The 23,731-nt window shown below is 51.4% G+C and overlaps 2 protein-coding genes across 3 annotated transcripts in view; both read right to left on the bottom strand.

Moving 5' to 3' along the window:
* The window catches only part of Capn5 (calpain 5), a 55,500-nt gene that overhangs the window by 5,985 nt on the left and 25,784 nt on the right, over positions 1-23,731 (bottom strand). For both annotated transcript variants that reach the window (XM_028770645.1, XM_028770646.1), the window contains exons 4-9: positions 9,589-9,797; positions 6,137-6,329; positions 5,001-5,194; positions 4,488-4,565; positions 2,557-2,752; positions 1,781-1,903 (exon numbers count right to left, since the gene is read on the bottom strand). In XM_028770645.1, coding sequence (XP_028626478.1) covers positions 1,781-1,903; positions 2,557-2,752; positions 4,488-4,565; positions 5,001-5,194; positions 6,137-6,329; positions 9,589-9,797 — 993 coding nt within the window. The remainder of the gene's footprint in view (positions 1-1,780; positions 1,904-2,556; positions 2,753-4,487; positions 4,566-5,000; positions 5,195-6,136; positions 6,330-9,588; positions 9,798-23,731) is intronic.
* Omp (olfactory marker protein) lies at positions 17,527-18,071 on the bottom strand. Its single transcript, XM_028770647.1, has one exon. The coding sequence runs from the start codon at positions 18,016-18,018 to the stop codon at positions 17,527-17,529; it is 492 nt and encodes a 163-aa protein (XP_028626480.1). The 5' UTR covers positions 18,019-18,071.

The following is a 23,731-nucleotide window of genomic DNA, read 5'->3' as shown; positions in this document are numbered from 1 at the left end:
CTGTCAATCTACAGAACCTATCCATATGAAGATGTCCCACACTGTCAGTCTACAGAACTTATCCTCATGAAGATGTCCCACGCTGTCAATCTACAGAATCTATCCTTATGAAGATGTCCCACACTGTCAATCTACAGAATCTATCCTTATGAAGATGTCCCACACAGCCATGCCTTAACCTCTATTGTGCACACAGGATTGATTTAACACCTGAAAACTTTTTTTTCCTAATCGTGCTGTGCTTAAAGATGCCTAAAATGAACCCCCAGTGCCAGACTCTTGAAGTTTGGACCAACACCAGCTACTGAGTCATACTGAACTGAAGCTCCCCCTTGCCTCACGTGGATCATGCTGGCTATGGTGTTTTGCAGAGACCCCCACAGAAGGCTCTATCATATTAAATGACAATGACTTACTGGAGTGGACCATCTCTTCACAAGAACGCTAATCTAGTGATGTCACTGGGTTATATACTTTAGATTGTTCAGTTAGGTGGTCTATGACTTTATCTCAAGAAAAATAATTTAAAAGTGAGTGAGAAATCCCCTGGTGATCCCAATGACCCTACAAGTTCTTTTTTACAAAACAAAACAAAACCTATCTCTTATATATATGGGTGTATGATGGGGGCACACATGCCACAGCACACAGGTATTGGTCAGAGGAAAACGTTGTGGGGTTTATTCTCCCCTTCACCTTGGCATGTGTTCCAGGGATCGAACTCACAGCATCAGGCTTCGGCAGCAAGCCCCTTTACCCGAAGAGCCTTTCTCTTCTTTTGTTTTGCTTCTGAGACAAGGTCTCCTACAGCCCCGACTTGAACTCGCTTTGTAATTGAGACTGTCCTGCTGCTCCTGGTTCCCCTGTCACAGCCTCTTCAGAGCTGGGATTACAGGCATGTGCCACTATCCTGAGCCTGGAGTTCTGTCACAAAGGTACCAAATGCAGTCACCCCCAACTGCCAACCCTGCTTATCCACAGTTCCAATTTCCATGATTCCAGTTGTCTACAGACAACCATGCTTTGAAAATAGCAAAAGGAAAACTCCAGAAACAATGTATGCATTTTCAACTTCAGATGTGCTGAAATCCTGCACTAACTCAACTCACTCGGCACGAGGAACACGGGTTGCCTTGTTTGGCCAGCGCATCTGTACTGTGTTTGAGCCCACCGATGAACTGCTCAGTAGCTGTTTTCATTATGGCTACGGTATGGTCTACCTGCAGTTTGGGTCATCCAGTGGGTGTCTCAGAGCTTATCTTCCTGGTTTGGGAAGCCTACTTATCACGACATGCCTAACTCCTAGTCCAAAGCCATGAAATGACACCACCAGCTGCCAGGACATCCTAGACAGTTCCAGGAAAAGCACAGCATGACGTGACACAAAGCGTCACAGTGTGTTAACACATGAATAAGCCAGCACAATGGAGTGAGCAAATGGTTTTCTCATAACCAGTGAATGCCAGAGAGCAAGCATGCACCAGTGTCTCACATCCGTGTGAGTTCAGTAAGTTCTGAAGATCTGACACGTATGGGGAGATCTGTCATCCCAACTGTCTTCCCACACTGAGTATCACGTGTGGAGGACATCAACTTCCAAGCCAGGGGAGTGAGCAGAGGTCAGTCTGCCTGTCTCTGTACAAGGTTGCCTATTCCTGTGCATGGAAAGGCCTCCAATACAAGAGGCCTAGCCCTGGGGGAGGGGCAGCGAGACCATCAGACACACAGGACCTCACAGAGCCCCGGCCAACGGCATGTGGTGTGGGCCTGCAGAGCTCACCTTATAGATGTCGAAGCCGATGGCCAGGTTCTCGCCTTTGCCCTCTCGGCGAGTTGAGCGCTTGGGCCGCTGCTGGATGCAGATCAACACTTCATCTTCTGGCTTCTTGACTTCAAATATGTACTGAAGGTGTGGCCACGAAAAGAGAACCACGGTGAGACCCCGGTCAACCTCCTGGATCTCAGGAGCCTAGACTCCAGAGCAAAGCCCCAGCCTTGTTGGTAGCATGAACTTAGGCCATCCCATCAGCTCTCCAAGTCAGTCCCTCCTCTGGGAGATGAGCCCATTAACTCACAGTGGCCACCCTGACTGAAGACTGCGGAGCTCACTGACACGGAAAGGGCTCACCTCAGAGCCTGGCATACAGTTGGTGCTCAGTAAGGACACATTGAGTCTAAGGACTAAGTAGCTGAACTGCAGTGGAGGAAGGTGCTGGGGAGAGTTCCCAGTGGGGAGCACAGCGTGGCCACACTTCCTGGGAATAGCCAAACTGGGCTACTGTGAAAACAAGGGCGTCTGACCACCACTCGGCCTCTCACTGTGCCTGAGACCCAGACAAAACAGCTCTGAGTCCCTGAGAGACAGTTTCTTCATTGTGACCACAGGCAGTGCAGACAGTAAGACAGCGACTTCATGACCTCACATAGTGTCCACCAGACTACCGCTGCACAGAGAGTCATAGTGAGGCTCAAAGACAGCCAGGGACATCCCTGAGTCACCCAGGAGCCCCTGGCAGGGCAATGGTGAGATAGGGTGGGGTCCTTGCACATGCCTACCTGTGGGTTCTGGAAGAAAGTGTCCTTGTGGTTGATGCAGCCTCCACTGCGGTTCTGCTGTGGGTCCTCATGTCTCGTCCAGGCGCCGCGCAGCCGGGCCTCCTCCCATGTCTTATGGATGCTCAGGTAGGACGTGTTAATCAGGCGGCACTTAATGATGTCGGTAAAGTACCGGCACATGTCCTCAAAGGTCATCCTAGGCGCAGGAAGGGAGTGAGCTTGGGGCACCCCACCATGCTCTGAAACGCAGCTAGACACGAGCAAGCTGGACACAATACCACCAGGACCCCAAATCTCTCTTGGGCCTCAGTTTCCTCATTTGTAAAATGAGATGAATCTACCAACAGGTGCCTGTCTCACGGGGATGGCGGGGCATCGAGCAAAACAAGAACGTATGTGTAGCTGGTGTGTTGGCTGTGACAACAGCTCATGGTGTTAATAACCAGTGTGTATATTCTTACATTTTATTGCAGTTTTGAACATTTATTGTTGGGGGGCACAGGTGTGCACGGCATGCATGTGGCAGTCGGAGGACAGCCCATGGGAGTTGGTTCTCTCCTCCCGCCATGTGGGACGCAGGAATTGAAGTGAAGTTGACAGGAAAGTGTCTTCTTATCAGACCTGATGTGTACATTATGTCTGGTCTGTTTCTACCCATTATCTTCCATAGCTGCTGTAAGGCCCAAATAAACTGGTAGTAGACACCCTCACCCTCCCTCCCTGGTAAGCATGAGGCAGTGACCAGGGTGTTGCCAGGCACACCTCCAGGAGCATGGGCAGTGCCAGAGGAAGTACATGGTTTGAATATGCTTGAGAAATGCCTTTAAAAGCCGCTTTTCCCATGGAGGAGTAATGTTGTTATGTTTTAACTCAACTGACTCCTGAGTCAGACTGCACAAAGTAGACTCTGTCCACAGCAGTGCAGACTGGAGTGCCTGGCCAGCCTCCTCCACCTCAGCACAACGGGGCTCCGTTAGGGTGTTAATATCACTGTCATCTGACCCGGGTTGGCCTGTGGGTCTGCATGGCATGTACCTCACACGGGGCACCTTGTACCTTTCCCTCCTGTAAGTGGCTGTGAAGGACAGCAGGGCACCAACCGGAGTCCAAATAGAATGCTGGCAGAGTGGATTCGGGGGAAGGGATGTAAGGGAATGAATGGGTGCAAGGGATGCTGGTAGAGGAGTATACACAAAGGAAGGATACAGGAGAATGAATAGGTACAGGGAAGGAATGAGGGATGGGTACAGGAGAATGAAAAGGTACAGGGGGCTGGATGAGGGGCTGGGTGTGGGAAATGAATGGGTTTATACAATGAACAGAAGCAGATGAAGGGCTGTATTCAGAAGAATGAACGGAAGGAAGCAACGGGGTGAGTAGGTGCTGGGGTATACACAACAGGATGGGTGGAGAAAGTGGATTCGAGGGATGGATACAGGGTGATGTATTCAGAGGGATAGATTTAGGGAACAGGTTCAGCAAACGGATGCAGGAAGTGGATGTGTGAAGCAGATATAGGGAGTGGCGCCCCACAGGATGGAGATAGAGGAATGGATGAGGCTGTAGGGAATAGATACAGAGGGATGGGGGTAAGGGGATGGACGCTGGGGGTGGATGCAGGGTAAACACAAGCCAACAGATGCAGCGCACGGATGAAGGGGATGATGCTCGGAGGTGACTGACTGCTGGCTCTGAGGACTGCTTGCTAAAACTTGGCCTGGGTGACCGAACAGTTCTGGTGTCCCTCGGGTGTGCAGAGAGGACATGGGGTAAAAGGACCCCTCTCTGTACAACGCATCTTACAGAGGAGCAAACTGAGGATGACTGTGGCCCTGGCTCCTGACGCCCTGGCTCCTGACGCCCTGGCCCGTGCTCCTGTCAGGTCCCAGGAAGGTCCCCTCAGCCCAAACTGAAGACAAGAGGGCACTCACCAGAATTCACCGTCGTCCTGCACGGTCACGCCCATCTTCTCCCTCTCACTCTTGCTCACTTTCTGCCATTCCTCTGACCTGGGGTGTGAGTGTCAGAGAAGGAACCGTGTAAGAGGAGTGGCCTGCCAGGACCGCTTCCCCGAGAAAGCTCTGGGCCAAGCCACCCCAGAGCAGTGTGGGTAGAGAAACTGGAGGTCATGTCCAGCCCAGCTCCAAGTAGCCTCTGTTCTCTCCCACAAGAAATTGTGATCTTTCTTTATGCCAGGGCTATGAAGTCAGGGAATAAAGCTGGTGAGGTGCTACGACCCCTTGGAGCCATTGTCCAAGAACAAAGCACGTCACCCTTCTCCAGGCCACTGTCCTTGATGAACCCACCCCAGAGACACCACTAGAAAGTAAGTCTTCTGATTGTTCCTCAGAGCATCTCTCCCAGACCCTGAAAGGCCTAGTCCACTGTCACCTCTTGTCCTTGCCTCTGTGCCTGTACCCAGCCCCAACCCTAGTGGGCCTCACGTGTCACTCCAGGGCCCGGTCCACTCCCGCTCGCCCCAGGGGTTCCTCAGGCGGATCATGTCCAGCTTCTCCGACTTGAAGAAGGCCAGCAGACCGTGGCCCAGGCGCACCTTGCGCACGTCAGTGACAGCATATGCATGGCCCTTCACCAGGCCACATGCTAGGCGGGTCTCCATGTCAGCTGCTGTCACAGCCTGCGGAACAAAGACACCCAGACAAGATGGTCACACTGGAATCTAAACTAAGGCCTTTGAGCTTGGTTAAGGAGCCACATCACCCCCTTCAGGTAGGGACGGGAACTGCAGTCTCACAGAAAGCACTTGCTTTGCTAAGGGGTCAGAACCCCAGGGGACCACACACACAGAAGCGCCCCTTCCCCCTGCCCAGAGAATATTGGTGCCAGCTTGCCCCACTGCAGCTGACTGCTATGTGTTTAGAAATTTTCAAGTCTCAATACACAGGCTTGGCTGGCCTAAAAATTCTCTATGTAGACTAGGCTGGCTTTGAACTTGGGGCAATCCTCCGGCCTCTGCCTCCCGAGTTCTGAGATTACAGATGTGCAGCACCATGTCTGGTGGTAATACTCAGAAATGTTAAGAGATGTTTGTGAAAACAAGCAATAGAAAATTGACCTTGATAGCAGAGTTTATACCACGGAACCCAGCAGATGCCACAAATCAGGGCTCAGGGCTTCATGTTTCTAGAGAACCAGCTGACCAGGCTCCACTGACAGCTAGTTCATCCCAGGTTCAACGAGCCCACCTTTCTCCCAGCAGTGATTGAGCAGAGGACCCTCCTGAAGGCCAGCTCTAGATCACCTAAAGGGACTAGAGACTTCCTGTCGGCTTCCAGCTTCCCCTTTACTTTTGACACTTTTTACCTTGGCAAAATGCCTCAAAGGCAGGGACACAAGAGCCCAAGGGAGTCTGAATGGGGTGTGAATGGTGTAGGGGCACTGTATGGTGCAGGGGTTGAAGCTGGATTGGCATTGCCGTTCAGCTCTGAGGAAGGGGAGCTATGCTCCCCAACTATACCATCTCCCAGAAAGCCAAGGGTCATTATGATGAGCTGGCTGGGGCCCAAGCTCAGCCCCACTCCCTCCCATCCAGGGCTTGGGGTCTTCCCTGCAGCCCTACCTTGATGGAGGCACTGATGAGCCCGCCTCTGCTGTGCACCTTCAGCACGCGCTCAAAGAGCTGGTTCCTCTTAGCCTCGTCGGTGGCCAAGTCTCCCTCGGTCAGGTCGATGGGTTCAGAAACACCACCTGTGAAATCCACCAGTGCATCGGCCGTGTTGCCTCCGTCCAGGGCCTGGTAACAGCCTGCCAGTCTGGGAACAACAGGAAGGGAATTCCCAGCTCAGGCTTCCAGGCAGGTCTGAATTTTTTAACTCATACAGGAGCTGTCTGAAGCTCAGAAGTCAAGCAGACTGCCACAGTCCCATAGTAAGCCACAGCACAGCCAATATCAGAGCTCAGGTCTCAACTCCAGGCCCTCAGTCACATGGTGGTGGCGCACGCCTTTAATCCCAGCACTTGGGAGGCAGAGGCAGGTAGATTTCTGAGTTTGAAGCCAGCCTGGTCTACAGACTGAGTTCTAGGACAGGTTACACAAAATCAAAACCAAACCAAACCAAAACTACAACCAACCAACCAAACAAACAAAGCAAAAGAACATCTCCCAGGCCCACCCTGTCCCACTGCGCACCACCGCTGTAGGACTCAAATTCCCTAGGCTTTAGGAGCCCTGTCTTCACCAATTGTTTAACTATCTATTAATTCTTCTTAAACGTGTTTAAAGTTCATTTATCTTTTGACACAATTCTGGGTTTTATTTTTGACAGAATTTTGGTTTTAAAAACAAATGCTGTATCTACGCCCTAAAAAATTCTAGAAAGTACTAGAAAAGAATTTTTGAGGTAGGGGAAATATTTGTTTGTTATGCTTGCAAAAGCTTTACAGCTGGATCCCAGTTACGTTTTGAGGGGTTAGCAGTAATTCCTTAAAGTAGCTTCTGGCCCAAACTGATGAAGTGTATGTGGAACTGGGAGATCTGTGTTCAGTTTCTTTGAAAGAACTCTGAAAATCTATCAATCACTTATTACCTACTGTGTGTGACACCGTGACTGTGAACATGGGTGTGACACCGTGACTGTGAACATGGGTAGCAGACACACAGCACAGTGCCATCAGTATGCACTGAAAAGACACGCCCACAACACAGAGCCTGCTTTGCCTTTGAACAAAAAATGCATCAAAGACGTTAAAAGAAGCTGGCCAGGCAGCACATGCCTGGAGCCTCAGCATTTGTGATGTGAGTTTAAGATCAGCTTCTGCTACATAATGAGTTTGGGGAAAGCCTACCTGAGACCCAGTCTCACAGAAAGAATGACACTGAAAGAGCTGTCCTTCTTACAGGGAATGGGTTGGAGAGAATAAAAGAGGTACCCAAGGCACGGATGCTAACAATGGCCTAAAACAGGAAGGGCGTGGCCTTCACTGTTCTTTATGCCAACTGGATTTGCTCTAAAAGGCACATGCTCATTCTACAACAGGGGCAGTGGGGGGGGGGGAGCTGGAGGGGTTAAAGCAATTGCTGAGGAAAATGAGTCCAAACTCAGAACCCAGGTAAATGCAAGTGGATGTGGGTAGGGGTTGGCGGGTGGGAAGACACCTGTAACTCCAGCCTTGGCAGGCATGGGATGCTGAGAGCAAGCTAGCTAGCAAGACTAGCCGTATCAGTGAGCTCTGGGTTTGACTGAGAGCCCCTGCTTCAATGAGTAAAGTGAAAGAGCAAGCCAGGATGTGTCCGACATCAACCTCATGACTCCACATGCACATGTACATACATGCACATACATATACACACACACATGCATACATACATATATACACATGCACACACATACATCCACATACATACATCCACATGCATACACATATACCCACATATATATACATACACACGTGCACACACTTATATATACATACACATGTACACACACATACACCCATACACATATACATACACCCCCACACATATACATGCATACATGTACACACACATACATACATGCACACACACCCACACAGAAGTATACAAGTTTGCCCACACACATGAAAACATATATATAAGTATACCACACACACACAAACATGCACACACACAAATGGAAAAAGGAAATAGAAAAAAATTGAAAGTAAATAAGCAATAAATTCAAAAGCAAGCATAAAATGGTGCAGCCACTATAAACTGTCATGTGACTCTGCAGTCTCGCTGCTAGATACAGTGAAATGGGTGAAAGCAGAGGCTTGGTGGACACCCACACACCCACAATCTCAGCAGCACTATTCACAGCAGCCCAAGAGTCCATCCGCAGACAGGTGAAGTCAGACTTGGGGCCGCAGTGGTTCAGCAATGAACAGAAGTGTGGGAATAAGCTGCCTTGTGACCAGACCTTGTCAGGACCACACTGAGTAAAAGAAGCCAGACACAGAGGAACAAACAATTTTAGGAGCCTCTGCATATGAGGGACCCAGAACAGGTAGATTCACAGGCAAGAAGAACAGGCGTTCACCAGGCTACAGTGAGGGGGAAGGGAGGTATTGCTTAATGGGGCAGAATTTCTGCTGGAGCCGGTGTGCAAAGATTTTGGATGTGGGCAATGGTGACAGCATTGTGGGCAGCAGTTACTGAACAATGAACTGGGGGCTTAGAGAGAAGTACTCTGTGTGTGTGTGTGTGTATACCAATAAAACTTTATTTAAAGACAGAATCAAGAGCTTTGTGATACAGCACTTGCCTACCCATCAGAAGGCTCTCCACTGCGGCCCCACTAGTGGTATAGAAATCATTGGCCACCAGGAGACCAGCTCTGCTTTCTCAGGGTTAAATCCACAAGTCTCTTTTCCTGGATATGTCTTTCCAATGCTTTTCCTCTCTTCCATGAAGGCTCTTGAACTCAAACTCCTGTGATTCCTCTCAGACCCTCAGCCACCTCAAATCCTTCTATACACAGCCTCCAAAGACCTGGGAAGAGGACCCAGGGAGAGAAGGACCCAGGGAGAGGAGGACCCAGGGAGAGGCTCCTTCCAAGCTGCTTGGAACCAGCTGGCATTCCTGCCCCCAAATGTCCCACTCCTCAGTGCACCTTTGCTGGTGTTCATTCTGTGCCAGGTCCTACAAGAGGAAGACAAGCATCTGGTCCACAGTCCACCATCCAGATCAGATCTCAGGGGCCACACCCCAGGAAAGGCTCCCAAGGGAGTTTGGCAGCATGTGTTTGAGGGTGAGATCCACTGCCATGTACGAGTGTCAGACTGTCCAACTGTGGCAGGGTGCCTGCCTTCTCTCAGGTCTTCACCTCACCAATAACAGAGCTAGTTGGAAAGGTTCTTGGGCCTAGGCTTTGACTATGCTGAGTGCTAGGCACCAGCCCCTCACCTCTCTGTGACAGGTGCCTTTTCTAAAGGCCCATGGGACCCATCAGCGGCCCACACTGGCCCAGCAACTCAGCCTGGTCATCCTACTCAGACAGCTCCCCCTGGTCAACCCACCTGGCCACCCCGCCTGGCCAGAGCCACACCTACTTGGCATAGGCCTTCTCCACCAGGGCACACCAGAACTCATTTTTGGAGTTTGAGTGGCAGTAAATGAGCTGGTTGTTGACGGTGGGCAGCCGGTCATCGACGATCACGTCCACCCACTCCCCAAAGCGCCAGAAGTTGAAATGGAAGATGCCGGCATAGCTGTCAGGCTTCTCAGGGTTCCACTCCTGCTCCTTCCAGTCTGGGATGACCTAGGTGGAGAGAATGGAGACATTGAGAGGCATCTGGCTCCTGAGGAAAGGGGAGGCACATGTGGCCAAAGAAACAACGAGAATACTAGAGTTCATCCTATCACTGCATGAACTCTGTGGGACTTGTGAGCACTATGGTCTTGGGACTTGGGTTCCACATCTGTCATAGTCAGAGATGCTGTCAGGTCCTTTCTAGCCAGTGTTGTAAGATCCCACAGGCTCCCCTCCCTGCAAGCCTCCCTCACACCTGTCCCATCTACCCCAGCCATCCAGGGCAGCCCTGGGTGGAATCCAGCAGCCATGGGAGATTCTTCTGTCTTCCTCTCCACCTAACAAGCTCTTCCCAGCTCCTGCCTTCAGCACCACCCCTCACCATCTGTGGTTCCAAGACACTGTAACAGTACTGACACCCACAGTTACCCTGGTCCTCACACAATGACAAACCCACAAAATGGCGCCACTCCCCCGATGTGCCTCCCTACCCAGCCTCACTTCTCCACCCACTCATGGTTCCCAGTCCTGCTCCCTGCCCTCATTTCTCACATTTTTCCATCAGTGGCCACTTCGTTCATGAAGCCCTCCCTAACTCTAGACCAGACAAAGACCTCTCTCCCTCAGCCTCTGGGCCAAGCACTTCTCTAAAATCTGTACTTTCGCTGGGTTAACATATCAAGTGCCTATGTGGCACTTCACCCAAGGTCTGCCACTACCTCTTCAGGGTCAGCTCTCTGCAGGCTATTTATCTGCCTCCCATCCACTGGCACAGGTGCATGTGTGTCACACATATGTTGACTGGATGAATAAGCTCACAGACATGCATTAGGACTGTAGTATCTAGAATTCAAAAATGCTGGGGCCTGGGCCTGACACAAACTCGCTCACTGTAACTTTCACAGTAGCTCCATGGAGAGATTGCTATTACCCACCTCAGTATAACAGATGGTTAGGGCTCTGAGAGGACACGTCACTCATCCAGAGCCCACAGAGTTAGGAAAACAACGACAAAAACATGTGCTTTGGAGGCAGGTAGATCTGGGTTTGAGGCTAGGATTCAAACCAGGGCCTGTGCGTTTACAGATGAGTTGTTTTGCAGCACATGAATCACTGTGTGGGCCTAGGGCCATGTGAGACATTGAGGACCAATATGACCCAGACATAATGCATGCCTTCAAGAAAGCTGAGTCTGGTGGGAGAGGAGGCACAAGGGGAGCACACATGGTATGGAGGGGAAAGAACAGAGAGCACCTTGGGAGAGAACAGGGAGCATCCTGGAGCTAACCTCAGCTCTGAGCAGATGTTCTAGGGGTCGGCACAGGTGTCCACATGAGGACAAATGAAGGTCATCTGAACTCCAGGAAGCAGGCAGGGAAGGGGGAACACCTCAGCTCCCCTCGCCAGAGTGACCAACTAACTCTGTTGGTTATGAGCCAAGCACTGCTGAGCCCCACCTGGAGCACAGGAGGTTCCCTCTAGAAGAAAGCCACTGTTGATCAGACAGCAGTGTCCAGGCACTTTCTTCTAGAAGAAAGCCACTGTTGATCAGACAGCAGTGTGCAGGCACGCAGGCAGGGTTGGCACACAGCTGCAGCTGTAACGGAGAGGCTCTGCTGGCCAGAGCCTCCGCCCCCACACTCTTTAGGGATGTGTTGTTTATATGTTCATACTATCAACAGGGACATACGCAAAGGAGACCAGTGTCTCTCTGGTGAGACACTGGAAGCTAAAAAATGAAGATGCCAACTCCGGGGAGGCACTACCACTACTCCTCTGTAAGGAGCTCTGTAAGGTGCCAGGCACAAACCATCGGTTTCCTGTGGTGCCCCCACCTCACAGCTAGGCAGAATGATGCCCTGGGAGAAAGTTATTGGCAGAGGCCCCACAAGCAGAGTTCCAAAACAGGCTTAGCAACCTGGGCCCAGGTCAGTAGCCAGGCACAGTCCAGTATCACTGGCTGCTTCCCCTCCTCTCCTTACCTCTGTCTTCAGCCAACCCTGTGGCCTTTTGAAATAAAAGCTCCCAGGTTGGCCTCTGCTCTGACCCCTTGCCCTGACTCCTCAGTTTGCCTTGAAGATAGAGCACTGGGTAAAAAATGGGGCCTATACAAAGTGGGGTCATTCTACTGTGCAGATGGGAAAACTGAAGTTCAGAGAAGCTGCCCAAGGATACAGGACCATACCCAATGGCAGAGAGCCACACCAAGGGTCTGGCCCACTGCCTTGCTGCCTCCTCCCCAGAGACTCTGCACTGGGTGCTCTGGACTGTAAGGGACAGGAGGAGGAGGAGGAGGAGGGGGAGGAGCCCTCCAAGGGCATGGGGAGGTATGCTGGGACCTGGGAGGATCATTAGTCAAACTCAGGGTTTTGGCACTGAGCCCACTGTGGCCCAAGAAGCTAATGAGGCTCCAGGGCTGGAGATCCAGAATCAGGATCTCTGGAGGCCTCAATTTCCCTTCCTGCATCAAAGCCATTAGAATTAGTGTGATGTGGGCTCCACTGTAGCTTCTCCCCCTCAGCCCCTCTGCTGCCTGCTGGGCCATGCAGATGGGAGGACAGAGTCCACACACCTATCCACATCGGGCCCTGCCGCCAGCCAGGAGGCCTTAGCTAAGCTAAGATTGAGGACGCTGCTGCAAACAGAACCCACCTGAGCTTTAGGGAGGGAATGGCAGTTCGATGAACACAGTGAACATGTTTAAGTCCACGATGTCACAGTGACACAGAACAGTCACTACCGGAGGAAAGTAGTGGATCGACTTACTTCTTGAGATGGAAAATTTAAGGATGAAACACAGACCCTGCTTTTTCTGTATACCATACCAGAAGACAATCAAGCAGCAAGGGAAGGGAGGTCTCTGCCTGGAAAAAAGTCCCAGGAGATAAATGAGGAAGGAAGGGTGAGATCGGGTGACTTTTATTTTGAAACCACAGATGGATTCATGGTTGTGGGTATAAAATCCTACTACTGGGTTGTGGGGCAGAGGTTGGAGAATTTGAGACCAAATTTCAGGCTTGCCTGGGCTAGACCCTGTTTCAAAGAACTCTTAAAGAATAGGAGGAATTGGTGGAATGCTTGCCTAAGGTGTAGGACGCCTGGGTTGGCTCCCCGGCACCAAATCGGTGTTATATCTCATGCCTGTAATCCCAGCACTTAGGAGGTGGGGGAAGGGTGAGCAGAAATCCTGCATGGGGTGGGGGTGGGGGCAGGGACGAAGAGGGCAAGATGTAACTTCTGAAGGTAAAAAACAAAACAAACTCAAAAACTCTGAATCTTATCAAGCCTCTGGGACAGCCGCAGGTTACAGAATGCAACAGCCAGAGAGCATGTCACTCGCACACCCCTGAGGGTACAACTAACACAATCCACACAACGAATGACCCAGTTTCTTCAATAAATAAATTGCAGGGAAAATGAACAGGAGAAAGGGAGACAGGGGCATGGCTTTTATGGAGTTCTGTTTGGATGCCACAGAAGCAGACTGCCAGCCCTGTGCATCCTTGAAACCAGAGCACTTACTGTGTATTAAGTCACCCAAGGAAGGCACCCCTAACATGAAAGGTTTTAAGCACTGACAGATGTTCAGAAGATTTCTGAGTCTGGAGCTGTGGATTTGGGGTTTTCAGACAAGGACTGCTCAATGAGTAAGGTATATATAAAGACCAAAAAAGTCCTGAAGTCTGAAGGTTTGGGTTCCAAACATTTTGGACCACGTTAAAATATTTTGGTTGCATATTAATATTATAGAAAATATATGTGTGTATATGTATACATACATATTATATTAAAAGTTAATGGTAAGTTAAAAGTTATAATATATAAACACACAGGGTATGTTGCCTGTATGCATGTCTGTGTACTACATCATGCCTGGCTCCTGCAGAGGCCAGGAGGTCTCGGTCTCTCTCTCTCTCTCTCTCTCTCTCTCTCTCTCTCTCTCTCTCTCTCTCTCTCTCTCTCTCTCTCTGTGTGTGTCTGTGTGTCTGTGTGTCTGTGTGTGTGTCTGTGTGTGTGTGAGAGAGAGAGAGAGAGAGAGAGAAACAGACAGACAGACAGACAGACAGTTGTACGTGTTGGCATCTCAAGCTGAAAGACTATGGGCTGTAGAGCTCCTCACAGGCCTTGGATGGGAACCACACGCCCTTTAGTGCTGAGTTTCCTGGAAAGCTCTCAGACTCAAGTGCCTGGCTGCAATCCCCCTTGGACAGCACCAACCCTGTGTACACTCACCTGGCATTGCCCAGGACCTGTGTGTAGTGTGAGCAACGTGAAAGCAAGTGTGATGAACAGGGGACAGGCAGGAGCTTTTCAGATCCCTGCCTTTATCTCCAGGGCTAGCTCAGGGCATTGCTGAGCAACCCTGATGAAACAGCAGGGTGGGGGTTGCCGGGGGATTCTGTGTTGCCTGAGTTGGGTGAGGTGAGGACCAGGCCTTTTGGAGTCCTGAATTTAACAGCCCCTACTGTGGGATTCCTCAAGTCTTAGCTTCCGATTTCAGATTCAGATACAGTGAATGGAGAGGCCAGGAAGTGAGGTACCATCCCTGTGCCCCCGGAACAATTCGTCCAGAGCACAGGGTGGGCTACACTTCTCTGGCCACAGTGACTCCTGCTCGTGGGGCAGTAGAACACTGGTCCTGCCTTCTCTAGGCATAGTTTGATTGCCTTCAGCTGGGACATCTGAGCCTGACTATAGTGGGGAGAACTCAGCCTTTCACAACACCTGCCGCCATAAGCATTGGCCTGCTATGCAGTCTCAGGCAATGCCCTTCACCTCTCTGAACCTTAAGTTCCCATTCAGTGAGGAGACCTTCCAACCCTTCTCTCAAGATGATATACAGTTTGCAGCAGTCGCTGGGACAGTATGAGGCCACTGAAGATCAAGTGACTTCCAGGGTGTTAGCTCTACAGACATTCTTCATTTGACCTTCCTGGTAACCTGTAAGGGGAGCACCCCTGACTACCAGGTAAGAGAATGGTCCAAGAAAGGTTGCCTGGGGCCATACAGCAGGGTAGGAGCTGGCGGAACAAAGCCTCACAGCTACAGAGACTCTGGCTTTCTGGCTGGCAGAGGATCCAGGACAGCAGGATTTCTCACTCTGTGATTCCCAGTGGTTTCCATGGCAAATGGATCATATCCACTGTATGCCTTCTGGGGACAGGCCCAGACCACTGCAGTTCACAGGGCCTGGGAGCTGGACTCTTCTTCTCCTCAACTCTGCCTCTCTCAGAGACCAGCAGCTTCAAGGCTGGCTGGAAGAAATGGATGGAGGCATTTAGGGAGGGGCACGTGAGAACACAGAGCTCCTGAGCCTCGGGGAGGCAGCACAGGGAGGTGTCTCTGAAGGTTAAAAGGGGCAAGGTAACAAAAGCTGAGGGAGACCCCCTTGAAGCTAGGGGCATTTGCAAGCCAACCCATAGAGCCTTCTGGAAGCCCAGTTCTAATGAGGAACCTCACTACTACTTCTTTCTCTGTAGAGAGCCATCCTAATAGGCCTGGGTCCTCAGAAGTAGTGGGAGAGCATCTTTCCCTAACCCATCACAGGAGGTCAAAGTTGTGAGATCAAAGGTCTAAGGGCTGAGAGTTCGACTCCCAGTCTACCCCTGCCATGCCCCAGGATGGAGTCCTCCTCCACTGGGCCTCAATTGTCCCTATCCAAAGATGGGTGAATACAGGAGACGATGAGAGCTGAACCATGAAAGATCAGAGGGGCGCTAAGGGATGTCACTATCAGCTACCCCAATGTCAAGATCAGAGGACAAAGTTTTGAAGACGTGGCATGGAACCTGAGACTCTATTGGAAAGTCAAGCCCAGGAGAGGGTCAGGGGCTTTCAGCGGACACAGCCAAGCAGTGACCAAGATCACACTAAATTAGTATCAGTCCTGCCCACTACACTCCCTGCCCCAAGCATAGCCTCAGCATGCTCTTCCATACCCTAGAGGCTGGATTGGTACAGGCAGGACAGCCAGAAGACCTATGACTGGTGAAACTCGGTCCTGATGAGAGATCTCATTGCTCGACCTCCTCCTCAAAGCTGGCAGGGGAATTCCTCAGAACCACAGGGCCCACGAGAGAAGGCTTCTAAAGCTCTGGGCTTGCAGTGAGATATAGAAACCACACCACAGAGGCACACACACACCACAGCACAGAGGGGAGGGCACACAGTCTTTATTGTGTAAGAGGCACAGCAGAGACATTCGTGTCCCCACAGGGCATGTGGAGTGAGGCAGAGTTGGGGAAGTCAGTGTGAACCAAAGGGGTCTCTAAAGCTGTAGGGATAGGTCAGAAAGGTAAGCATGCAAGCATGTTACAGAGCAGAGGCACCAGTACAAGAGACGGGTACCACAGCCTATCTCCTGCCTCCAGAATCCTGAACCTGAGCTGGGGCTTGCCCTCCTGGCAGCCCATCCACTGGGACAGCTCCTACCTCTTCAGATCTTGATGCATTGGTATCCCCAGTAGAGGAAGCCTTGAGACGGTCTGGTACACTGCTGAGGTGCCCTTGGCTGATGGTACCTGCCAGGTGAGGCTTCTCAATGGGAGGCTCTCAGGATGTGCAGGGCAAGGGACAATGAGACTTGGGGTAGGGCTGAATCTACTGATAACTGAGGCACAGTTTTCCTGTAGGTTTGCTGAGTGGGTTGCCCTGGACAGCCTCCGAGGCCCGTGCTAGGCATCACAGCCAGACAGCTCCAGCCCACTTCAGACCTCAGGCATCCTAACTGCTCCCCTCCCCACCACTCCCAAGCCTTACTCATGTACTTGCACTCCAGGAGAACAGCCAGGAAATGCCCAGGGAGAAGACAGCAGCAAATGCCAGCCTTCCTAATGGGGAATCAGTGTTTCTAACTCAGAACCCTGGACCCCTCTAACTCAGTTCTCTGCTTTTCCATTTGAACCTCAGTCTCCCAGTTCAAAAAGCACAACACCAAGGAAGTTTCAGTCAGTCACCTCCACCAAGCCCACAAGCCAGTACCAGCTCAACAATTAAACTAAAGTTAGCTTTACCCCTTACCAAGAATAGCCCTCAGGCACACATCCATACAAATACAATCATGCTATCTCTCAATACACATATGAGTGTGGGTATCTAGAGCCGTTTAAGTTTCTACACGTTCTTTCACTTCTCCATAAAAACTGTGCCCAGACCTGGAAAGCCAGTCAGATCAAGCCCTGCTGTCATCCTGCCCAGTGTCTTGAAGGCCCTAAGGTCACGGCAGGTTGATGCTGACACCGGGAGGAGCACCTTCTTGCTGCCAGAGTGCCGCTGGGCACTGACCTCCTGGCTCCAGCTCTGGCCAGCAGGAACAAATGCCTTCTTGCCAGGTTCCCAGAAGGTGTTCCTGTCCAGTCCAGTCTCAGTCTCCCATCCCTGAAGGAAATCAGTGCTGGCTGTTTACATCTCTCGGTCAGTCTCTTTATCTCTCAATCCCGCTGTTCACAATAAAGCAGAGATGGCAGGTATCCAAGAGGCCCATCCGTCTTTGCACATGGACCCAAAAAGCCTCTACTGTCTATAGTAGCAGCGTCCAGCTTCTAGACTACGGAGCCATGGACATCACTGTGAGCCGAACCACTGGCACCAGGGGGAAAAGAGGAGATGCAGCATTCAGGGGGCCTCTGGCCAAGATGAGCACAGAAGGAGCAGCTAGAAGGTGTCCCCAAAATACACATGAGGAAGGAGGTCCAGGCAGGGAGAGTTAGGGCCAGGGGCAAGGCAGCCAGGGCTGTCATCAGAGCTGGTTAAACACCACAGAGGCCTTTAGATTGGCAGGCTCCACACCCTCACCAAAAGTGATGAGGAAATACATGACCTTGCGGATCTTGGCCAGGTCAGAAAGACGCTCCCCAAACTCCAGGGCATCTGCCTCATTCCAATCCATGGCGTCGGAGTCTTCCTTGCGCCAGAAGATGGCGGCGGGGTCCAGCAGCTGGCGTGTCATGAGGTTGGTGAGGTCGGGTGTCCAGTTCTGCGAGGTGCCCGTGATGGTGACCTTGCCTGGCTTGTCCAGAACCACGTTCCAGTGATCAAACTGCAGCTTTTGCTGCTGGATGAAATCAAGGCGGTAGACAGACTCAGCCGGCCGGAGCAGCTTCTCGCCGTCCTGCTTCTTCTCCCCACGCTGCTTGAGGCTCTCTACTCGGAGCCGCATCTGCTTGGTCAGGTCCTGGTCCAGAACCAGCGGCATGTCCAGCTGCTGTTTCTGTGGCCCATCCTCTGCCATGGCCCAAGTGCTACAGCTGTTGCTACTGCCACCACTACCACCAACGTCAGGGAATCAAGTGGGCTGGAGCCACAGATACCACGAGAAGAGGCCACCTGAAGTCCCGCCTCCCTCTCCAGTCTTTCTGGCCCCACCCAGTTCTCAGAACAGGGGACACATGAGTGTGTGTCCAACTGCCTTCTGAGTGGTAATGCCGTGCGGTAGGCAGGCTGGAAGGTGACAGGCTCCTTGGGGACCAGAGCACTGATATCAACTGCTGTGGCAACCACCTTGACTACAGTGGTAATGGCAAGCTAGAGGTTTGCTTGTTTGTGAAGAACAGAATACTCCACAGGGCTGTTGGGAGATAGCTGGGGTTATAGACACATGGAGGTAACCGAAGACTCTCCAGGAAGAGGAGGCAGGACGGGGTAGCACCAGCGGCACACCCTGTTAGTTTGCTGTAGTCAGCCAAGCCAACTTTCCATGGTTGCCTCCTCCTCCCTCATTCTCTCATAGCCCCTGCCAGGTCCTGTCAGATGCCCTCGGTGTCTCCCTCTCCTTTATCACCATCCAGATCCAGCCCAGCTGTCACCTCCCATCTGAACCTGCAGCTCTCAAATCCCAAATCATCTGCCAGACAGATGGCTGGCTCGGCTCCTAGAGGCCATGGTTTGATCACTCTAACCACTCACTGCACCACATAGCCACGGGCCTGGCTCTCACTTCCACCAAAATCCTACCAGTCATTTCACATAAACTGATCCTCCACCTCCCCTGGGAGAAGTGAGGCCAGAGAAGAAGCTGAAGACCTACATATAGGCGGGTGTTGGTGGGAGGTGGAACCCAGTGTCTGTGGACAGATGGCAGAAGTGGAGTCTGTGAGTGCCTCTGAGTGGTGGAGACAGAGATGCTGGTGTCTCAGGATGTCACACACACGAAAGAGGCATGGGGTGAGGTGTAGTAGCTGGAAACAATTAGAACAGTCTAGGGGACCAGAAGCACTTTCTATTGCCAGATGGAGGCCAAGTGAACCAGTAGGGTGTTGGGCTTATGAACAGCACAGGGCCCCATGATGCATGATGGGCAACTTGCCTGCCTTGTTTTGTTTTTGTTCTGTTTTGAGACAAGGTCTCACTGTGTAACCATCCAGGCTGGTCTCAAACTCTGTTTGAGTCTCCTGCGTGCTGATGTACAGGTATGAGTCACCATGGCAGGTTGTTTTATTTTGTTTATTTGTGCAGTACTGGGAATTGAACTCAAGGCCTCTATAACTGAACCACACCCCCTAGATCAGTTCCTTTTATTTTAAGGCAGGATCTCAGTAAGTTGCCTAGACTGGTTTCAATCTCACAATCCTCCTGCCTCAGCCTCCCTGTGAGGGTTTTAGGATGAAGGAGAAGCTCAGAGGTATCACTGTGGAGTGCTCACTTAGAATAGACAAGATCCTGAATTCAGTTCCCAGTGCCGAAAAAAAAATAAGTCAACCTCAAACCATGGGGCGAGCCCTTGGGGACACTAGCAGCAATTCCAGAAAGCAGTAATGGTAAGAGATGAAGTCACGCTGCCTACTCCCCAGCTGGCTTTCAGGAGTGTGCCTGGAAGCTGTGACTGAGGCACGGTTACTTACGCTCTGAAGAGAAACAGTGTCTGTGCTTCCAACACTACAATCTGATCTTAATGGTTTTTTTCATTGCATTTATTTATTGTGTGCACATGTGCACATGTGCATGTGTAGGCATGTGAGGCCGGGGGACAGTCTGAGGGAGTTTGTTCTCTCCATCCACTGTAAGGGTCCAGGATTGAAGGCAGATTGTCAGGCAACAAACAAGCTCTTTTTTCCCACCTAGCCACATGGCAAATCTAACTTGTGTTTGTATGTTTGCTTATGTGTCTGGGAGAGTGGTGTGTGTGAGTGTGAATAGGAGTGGTGTGTGTGAGTGTGAATAAGTCAAATGAGTGTATGGTGTGACAGCTGGTGTGTGTGAGGAGGGTGCTGGGGATGGAAGCTCACGCTCTGCCCAGGGCAGGCAGGTGCTTTCCCGCTGACCTGGACTCCAGCTCTTGCTCCGTGTCTAGGATCTCTCCACTGGACCAGACGCCCTGATAGGGCAGGTGTTGTCTGTCTTGTTCATCACAGTACATGAGAAAAGGGCTTGCCATGCTCAGGGGATGCTCAGATAGCCGAATGAATGGCAGAAATGATGAATGAATGAATGAATGAATGAATGAATGAACAAATGAATGGATGGATGACAAGGACAAAAGGTGGCTAAGGGACTCGAGGCCTAGAAGGTGAAGTAGAGATTCTCTGAAGCGCTTCAGGAAAAGGGGTTCTAGACAAGCTGTGGGTACATCAGTAAGCTGTTGACGGTGAATATGGATGGAGCTGACGCCAAGAACCAGAGCTATGGGGGTCAAGGGCAGAGGGCAGAGATTAACCTTATAGACACAATTATCTCCAGAAATTAGAGGTGGCAAGCACTCTGCGCCAGGCAACAAGCCAGCACAGAGGGCTGGCAAGGACAGCAACACCGGATGCTGAGGCCGAGAAAGCTGGCATCTGTACAGCCACTCACAGATGGAAAAAGTAGGGTTCCTGCAACCTAAGGGAAGGGAGAGGGGCTCGGCCTCTCCTAATGAGGATCCAGGGCCATGAAACCTCTAGGGGGGCCTGGTCTACTCCTGAGTAGAAGGGTACACTTTTCAGGAAGTTAGAGTGGAGGATGTGACTTTTGTAACAAAGACTCACGGACAGAGCAGGCAGAAGGGGTTGGAAGAGCCAGCGAAGAGCTGTGTGGTAGGTTGTGGGCAGTGAGGGAGGATGGACGAGTGCCAGCCAGCCACAGGACAGACTCTGTGAGGAGCCACCCAAGGCCATGGGAACGCAGGAGAGAAAGGCCGCTCGCTCTAAAGTGGCATCTGTGTGTGCAGACCTGAGTATGAGAACTCAGCAGCAGCAAAGACCAGAAGGAAATGAGGATGAGGAGACCCCTAAAGCCGCTGCCTCTGGATCGTGAAAGTCACTCGGGCCTTCTGTGCACATCACATCTTCCAGACGTGGAACATCCTGTGCACACAGGATATGCTTCAGTCCTCCATCCATCACTTCTCAGTGGCCCAATTCATAACCAAGGCATGAGCTGGGATATGGGAAACATTCAACTTGTTGTTGCTTTCCTTGGTACTGACACAGAGTTTAATGAGTAGTTTAATGAGTAGCAAACCTTGAACTCAAGATCTTCCCGCTGCAATCCCTGAAAACTGGGAAGTATTTAAACTAGAAAAAAAAATTGTTGTTTGGTCCCAATATCCTCAGGCTCTCCTGAACACTGTTCAGGACTGTCAATCTCATGCCTCACTCCCCACCCCCAGAACATGTATGTTATTGCTTTGCACCATGGTCACTTCTGCATTTTCTTCCAGCCGGAATCCTGGCTGGCTCCTCCTAGGTCCCAGGCAGCTGAGAGCAGGCAGCAAGCTCATCCCGCCTTTGGAGCTGCACCAGGCACTGGGGAGCCTGGGGTCTGGCCTAAGCTGAGTCTGGTGACAAGTATTTAACTTAATCACATCCTAAGTGTGGGTTCACGCGGCCTGGTCCACTTTCTGCCTTAGGAAACAAACTACTGAGTCGGGGAGGCCATACTGAAGCCCTGGGAACCCCTAAAAGAGGGAACCTTGCAGAACACATGATTAGGCTGAAGCACAAGGGAAGAGGGGAAAAGAACCAAAGTGTGCAAGGAAGGAACTTCCAAACCCCCAGGATTTGCCCCTAGGGCTGAAAGTCAGGTTCACACTGAGGCCCAGAGTCAGTGACTAGTAGCCAGAACAGACTCAGCCTGGCTGGCTTTGAACGCTGCGCCCATCAGCCCCAGGTCACCTTGAGGTCTAAGAATAAGGGAACAGCTTCCTAGAGGAAGGTGAAGAGTGTTCCAGCCATGATACATGTGCATCTGAAGTTCAGCACTGGGAATGTACAGGTGAGTGGGGGCTTCAGAGTGAGACTTCCCTACTGCCCTTCCAGGGAAAACCAGAGGAGGGCAGGGGAGGCCCTGTAGGGCAACAGGACAGAACAAGAGAGGTGACAACAAACAGGGCCCAGTCAGTGGGGATGGAAGGCATAGTAATGAGCTCCCCAGGGCCTCCTTGCAGGAACCAGAGGCTGTCACCACAACAGCACCAGGAGGTAGAATGTAATTAGCCCAGAGCTCCGAGCCTTGGCCAGGCTGCCCCTGGGGCCAAACTTCTAGAGATCACTGTGGTTGGACTCTCAGCCTTGCAGGAGGCTGAGGTTCCATACAGATGGGAAGCAGGCCTGCCAATAACCAGGCTACCTCTTCAGGGGGCAGGGCCTGGGAGGCCTGATAATGCATAGCCAGCCCTAGTTAGGCTCCAGTCCTATCAGACACCCAAGGAAATGGGCAGCAAGGTCTGTTTAGGAGTCACAGGGTTGAACCGGGTTCAAGGTAGGGCAGCCCTCTGTTCCCCCAAGGTCTCTGGGTTCTCCCTCTGCTCAGCACACCAGGCTCAGCAGGAAGGGACAGATTGGGCCAGCTATGCCCCTGGGGAGCTCTAGAGGGGAGACTCAGATAAACAGGCAATTACAGGGCAGGGTGGAGTACCACACAGGACCTCCGCCCCTCCAGCCTCAGGCCTTGCTCAGAGTAGGGGCTGGAGGCTGCAGCATTGAGGACCGTCCTCCACCCAGAGAATGGTTGCTGTCTGAATCCTCTCTGGCCCTTGATCCCCACAACAGACACATACTCTCTCATTCTCCAGTCTGTGAGGCTGTCCAGCATGGACTTCCCATCCCTATAAGCCATAGCATTGGACTCTATCTGAGCACCAAGGGCTCACAATGGGAGTTGCCGTGACTCTCACAGGGACATCTACGGGGTGGCTAAGGGCTCAGGTGCCCAGGATTGGGAGAGGATAACAGAGTGCAAGGTCTTGGCTTTGGCTAAGGACACAGCTCCCTCTGATGGCCAATGGATGCCTAGGAATACAAGGGAAACATTACCCTATTCCTGTGTCCTGTTTCATGGAAACACTTCTTCTTTAATTTTAAAATGTACTTTTATTTACTTACGTATCAGGGGCACATATTGAGGTCAGATGACAAACTTGTAGGAGTCAATGCTATCCTTCCACCACATGGTCCTACGGATCAAACTCAGGCTGGATAGCAAGGGCCTTTACCTGCTGAGCCATCTCCCCTGCCTGGAACACTTTTATGTTGTACAAATAATAATTATTTAAATACAGGTCAGAGTGCTCGTCACACTTCCAGGGGTCCTATAAGAACAGTATCTCTTCCTCGTTATTCTCCTCTTTCTCCTCCCCCTCCCCCTCCTTCTCATTCTCTTCCTCCTCCTCACTCTCCTCCTCTTCTTCTTCCTCCTCCTCCTCTTCCTCCTCTTCTTCCTCCTCCTCCTCCTCTTCTTCCTCCTTCTCCTCTTTCTCTTCCTCCTCCTTCTCCTCCTCGGCTTTCAGACAGAGTTTCATACATCCAAACTCACTGGGAACTCACTATGTAACTGAAGATGGCCTTCTTTCCCCAGGAAGGTATTTCTTTTAAGAATTGAATTTAAGAATTGTATTTAAGGTCTCCTGCCCAGTGCTGCCACAAAGGCCCAAGTGGCAGGTCTAGGACCCATTCCTTCAAGACCCAAACCTTTGCCCCTGGCCCAGAACATCAACACCATGAACCCAGGAATCATGAAACATGGAGCCT

The sequence above is a fragment of the Grammomys surdaster genome, unplaced genomic scaffold (genome assembly GCF_004785775.1).
Source record: "Grammomys surdaster isolate TR1022 unplaced genomic scaffold, NIH_TR_1.0 203, whole genome shotgun sequence".
Lineage (NCBI taxonomy): Eukaryota > Metazoa > Chordata > Mammalia > Rodentia > Muridae > Grammomys > Grammomys surdaster.
This window is presented reverse-complemented; position numbering and strand designations above follow the sequence as displayed.

Bases quoted from the DNA above. Each gene is read 5' to 3' on its own strand.
- Omp (XM_028770647.1), bottom strand. From the start codon at position 18,018: ATGGCAGAGGATGGGCCACAGAAACAGCAGCTGGACATGCCGCTGGTT.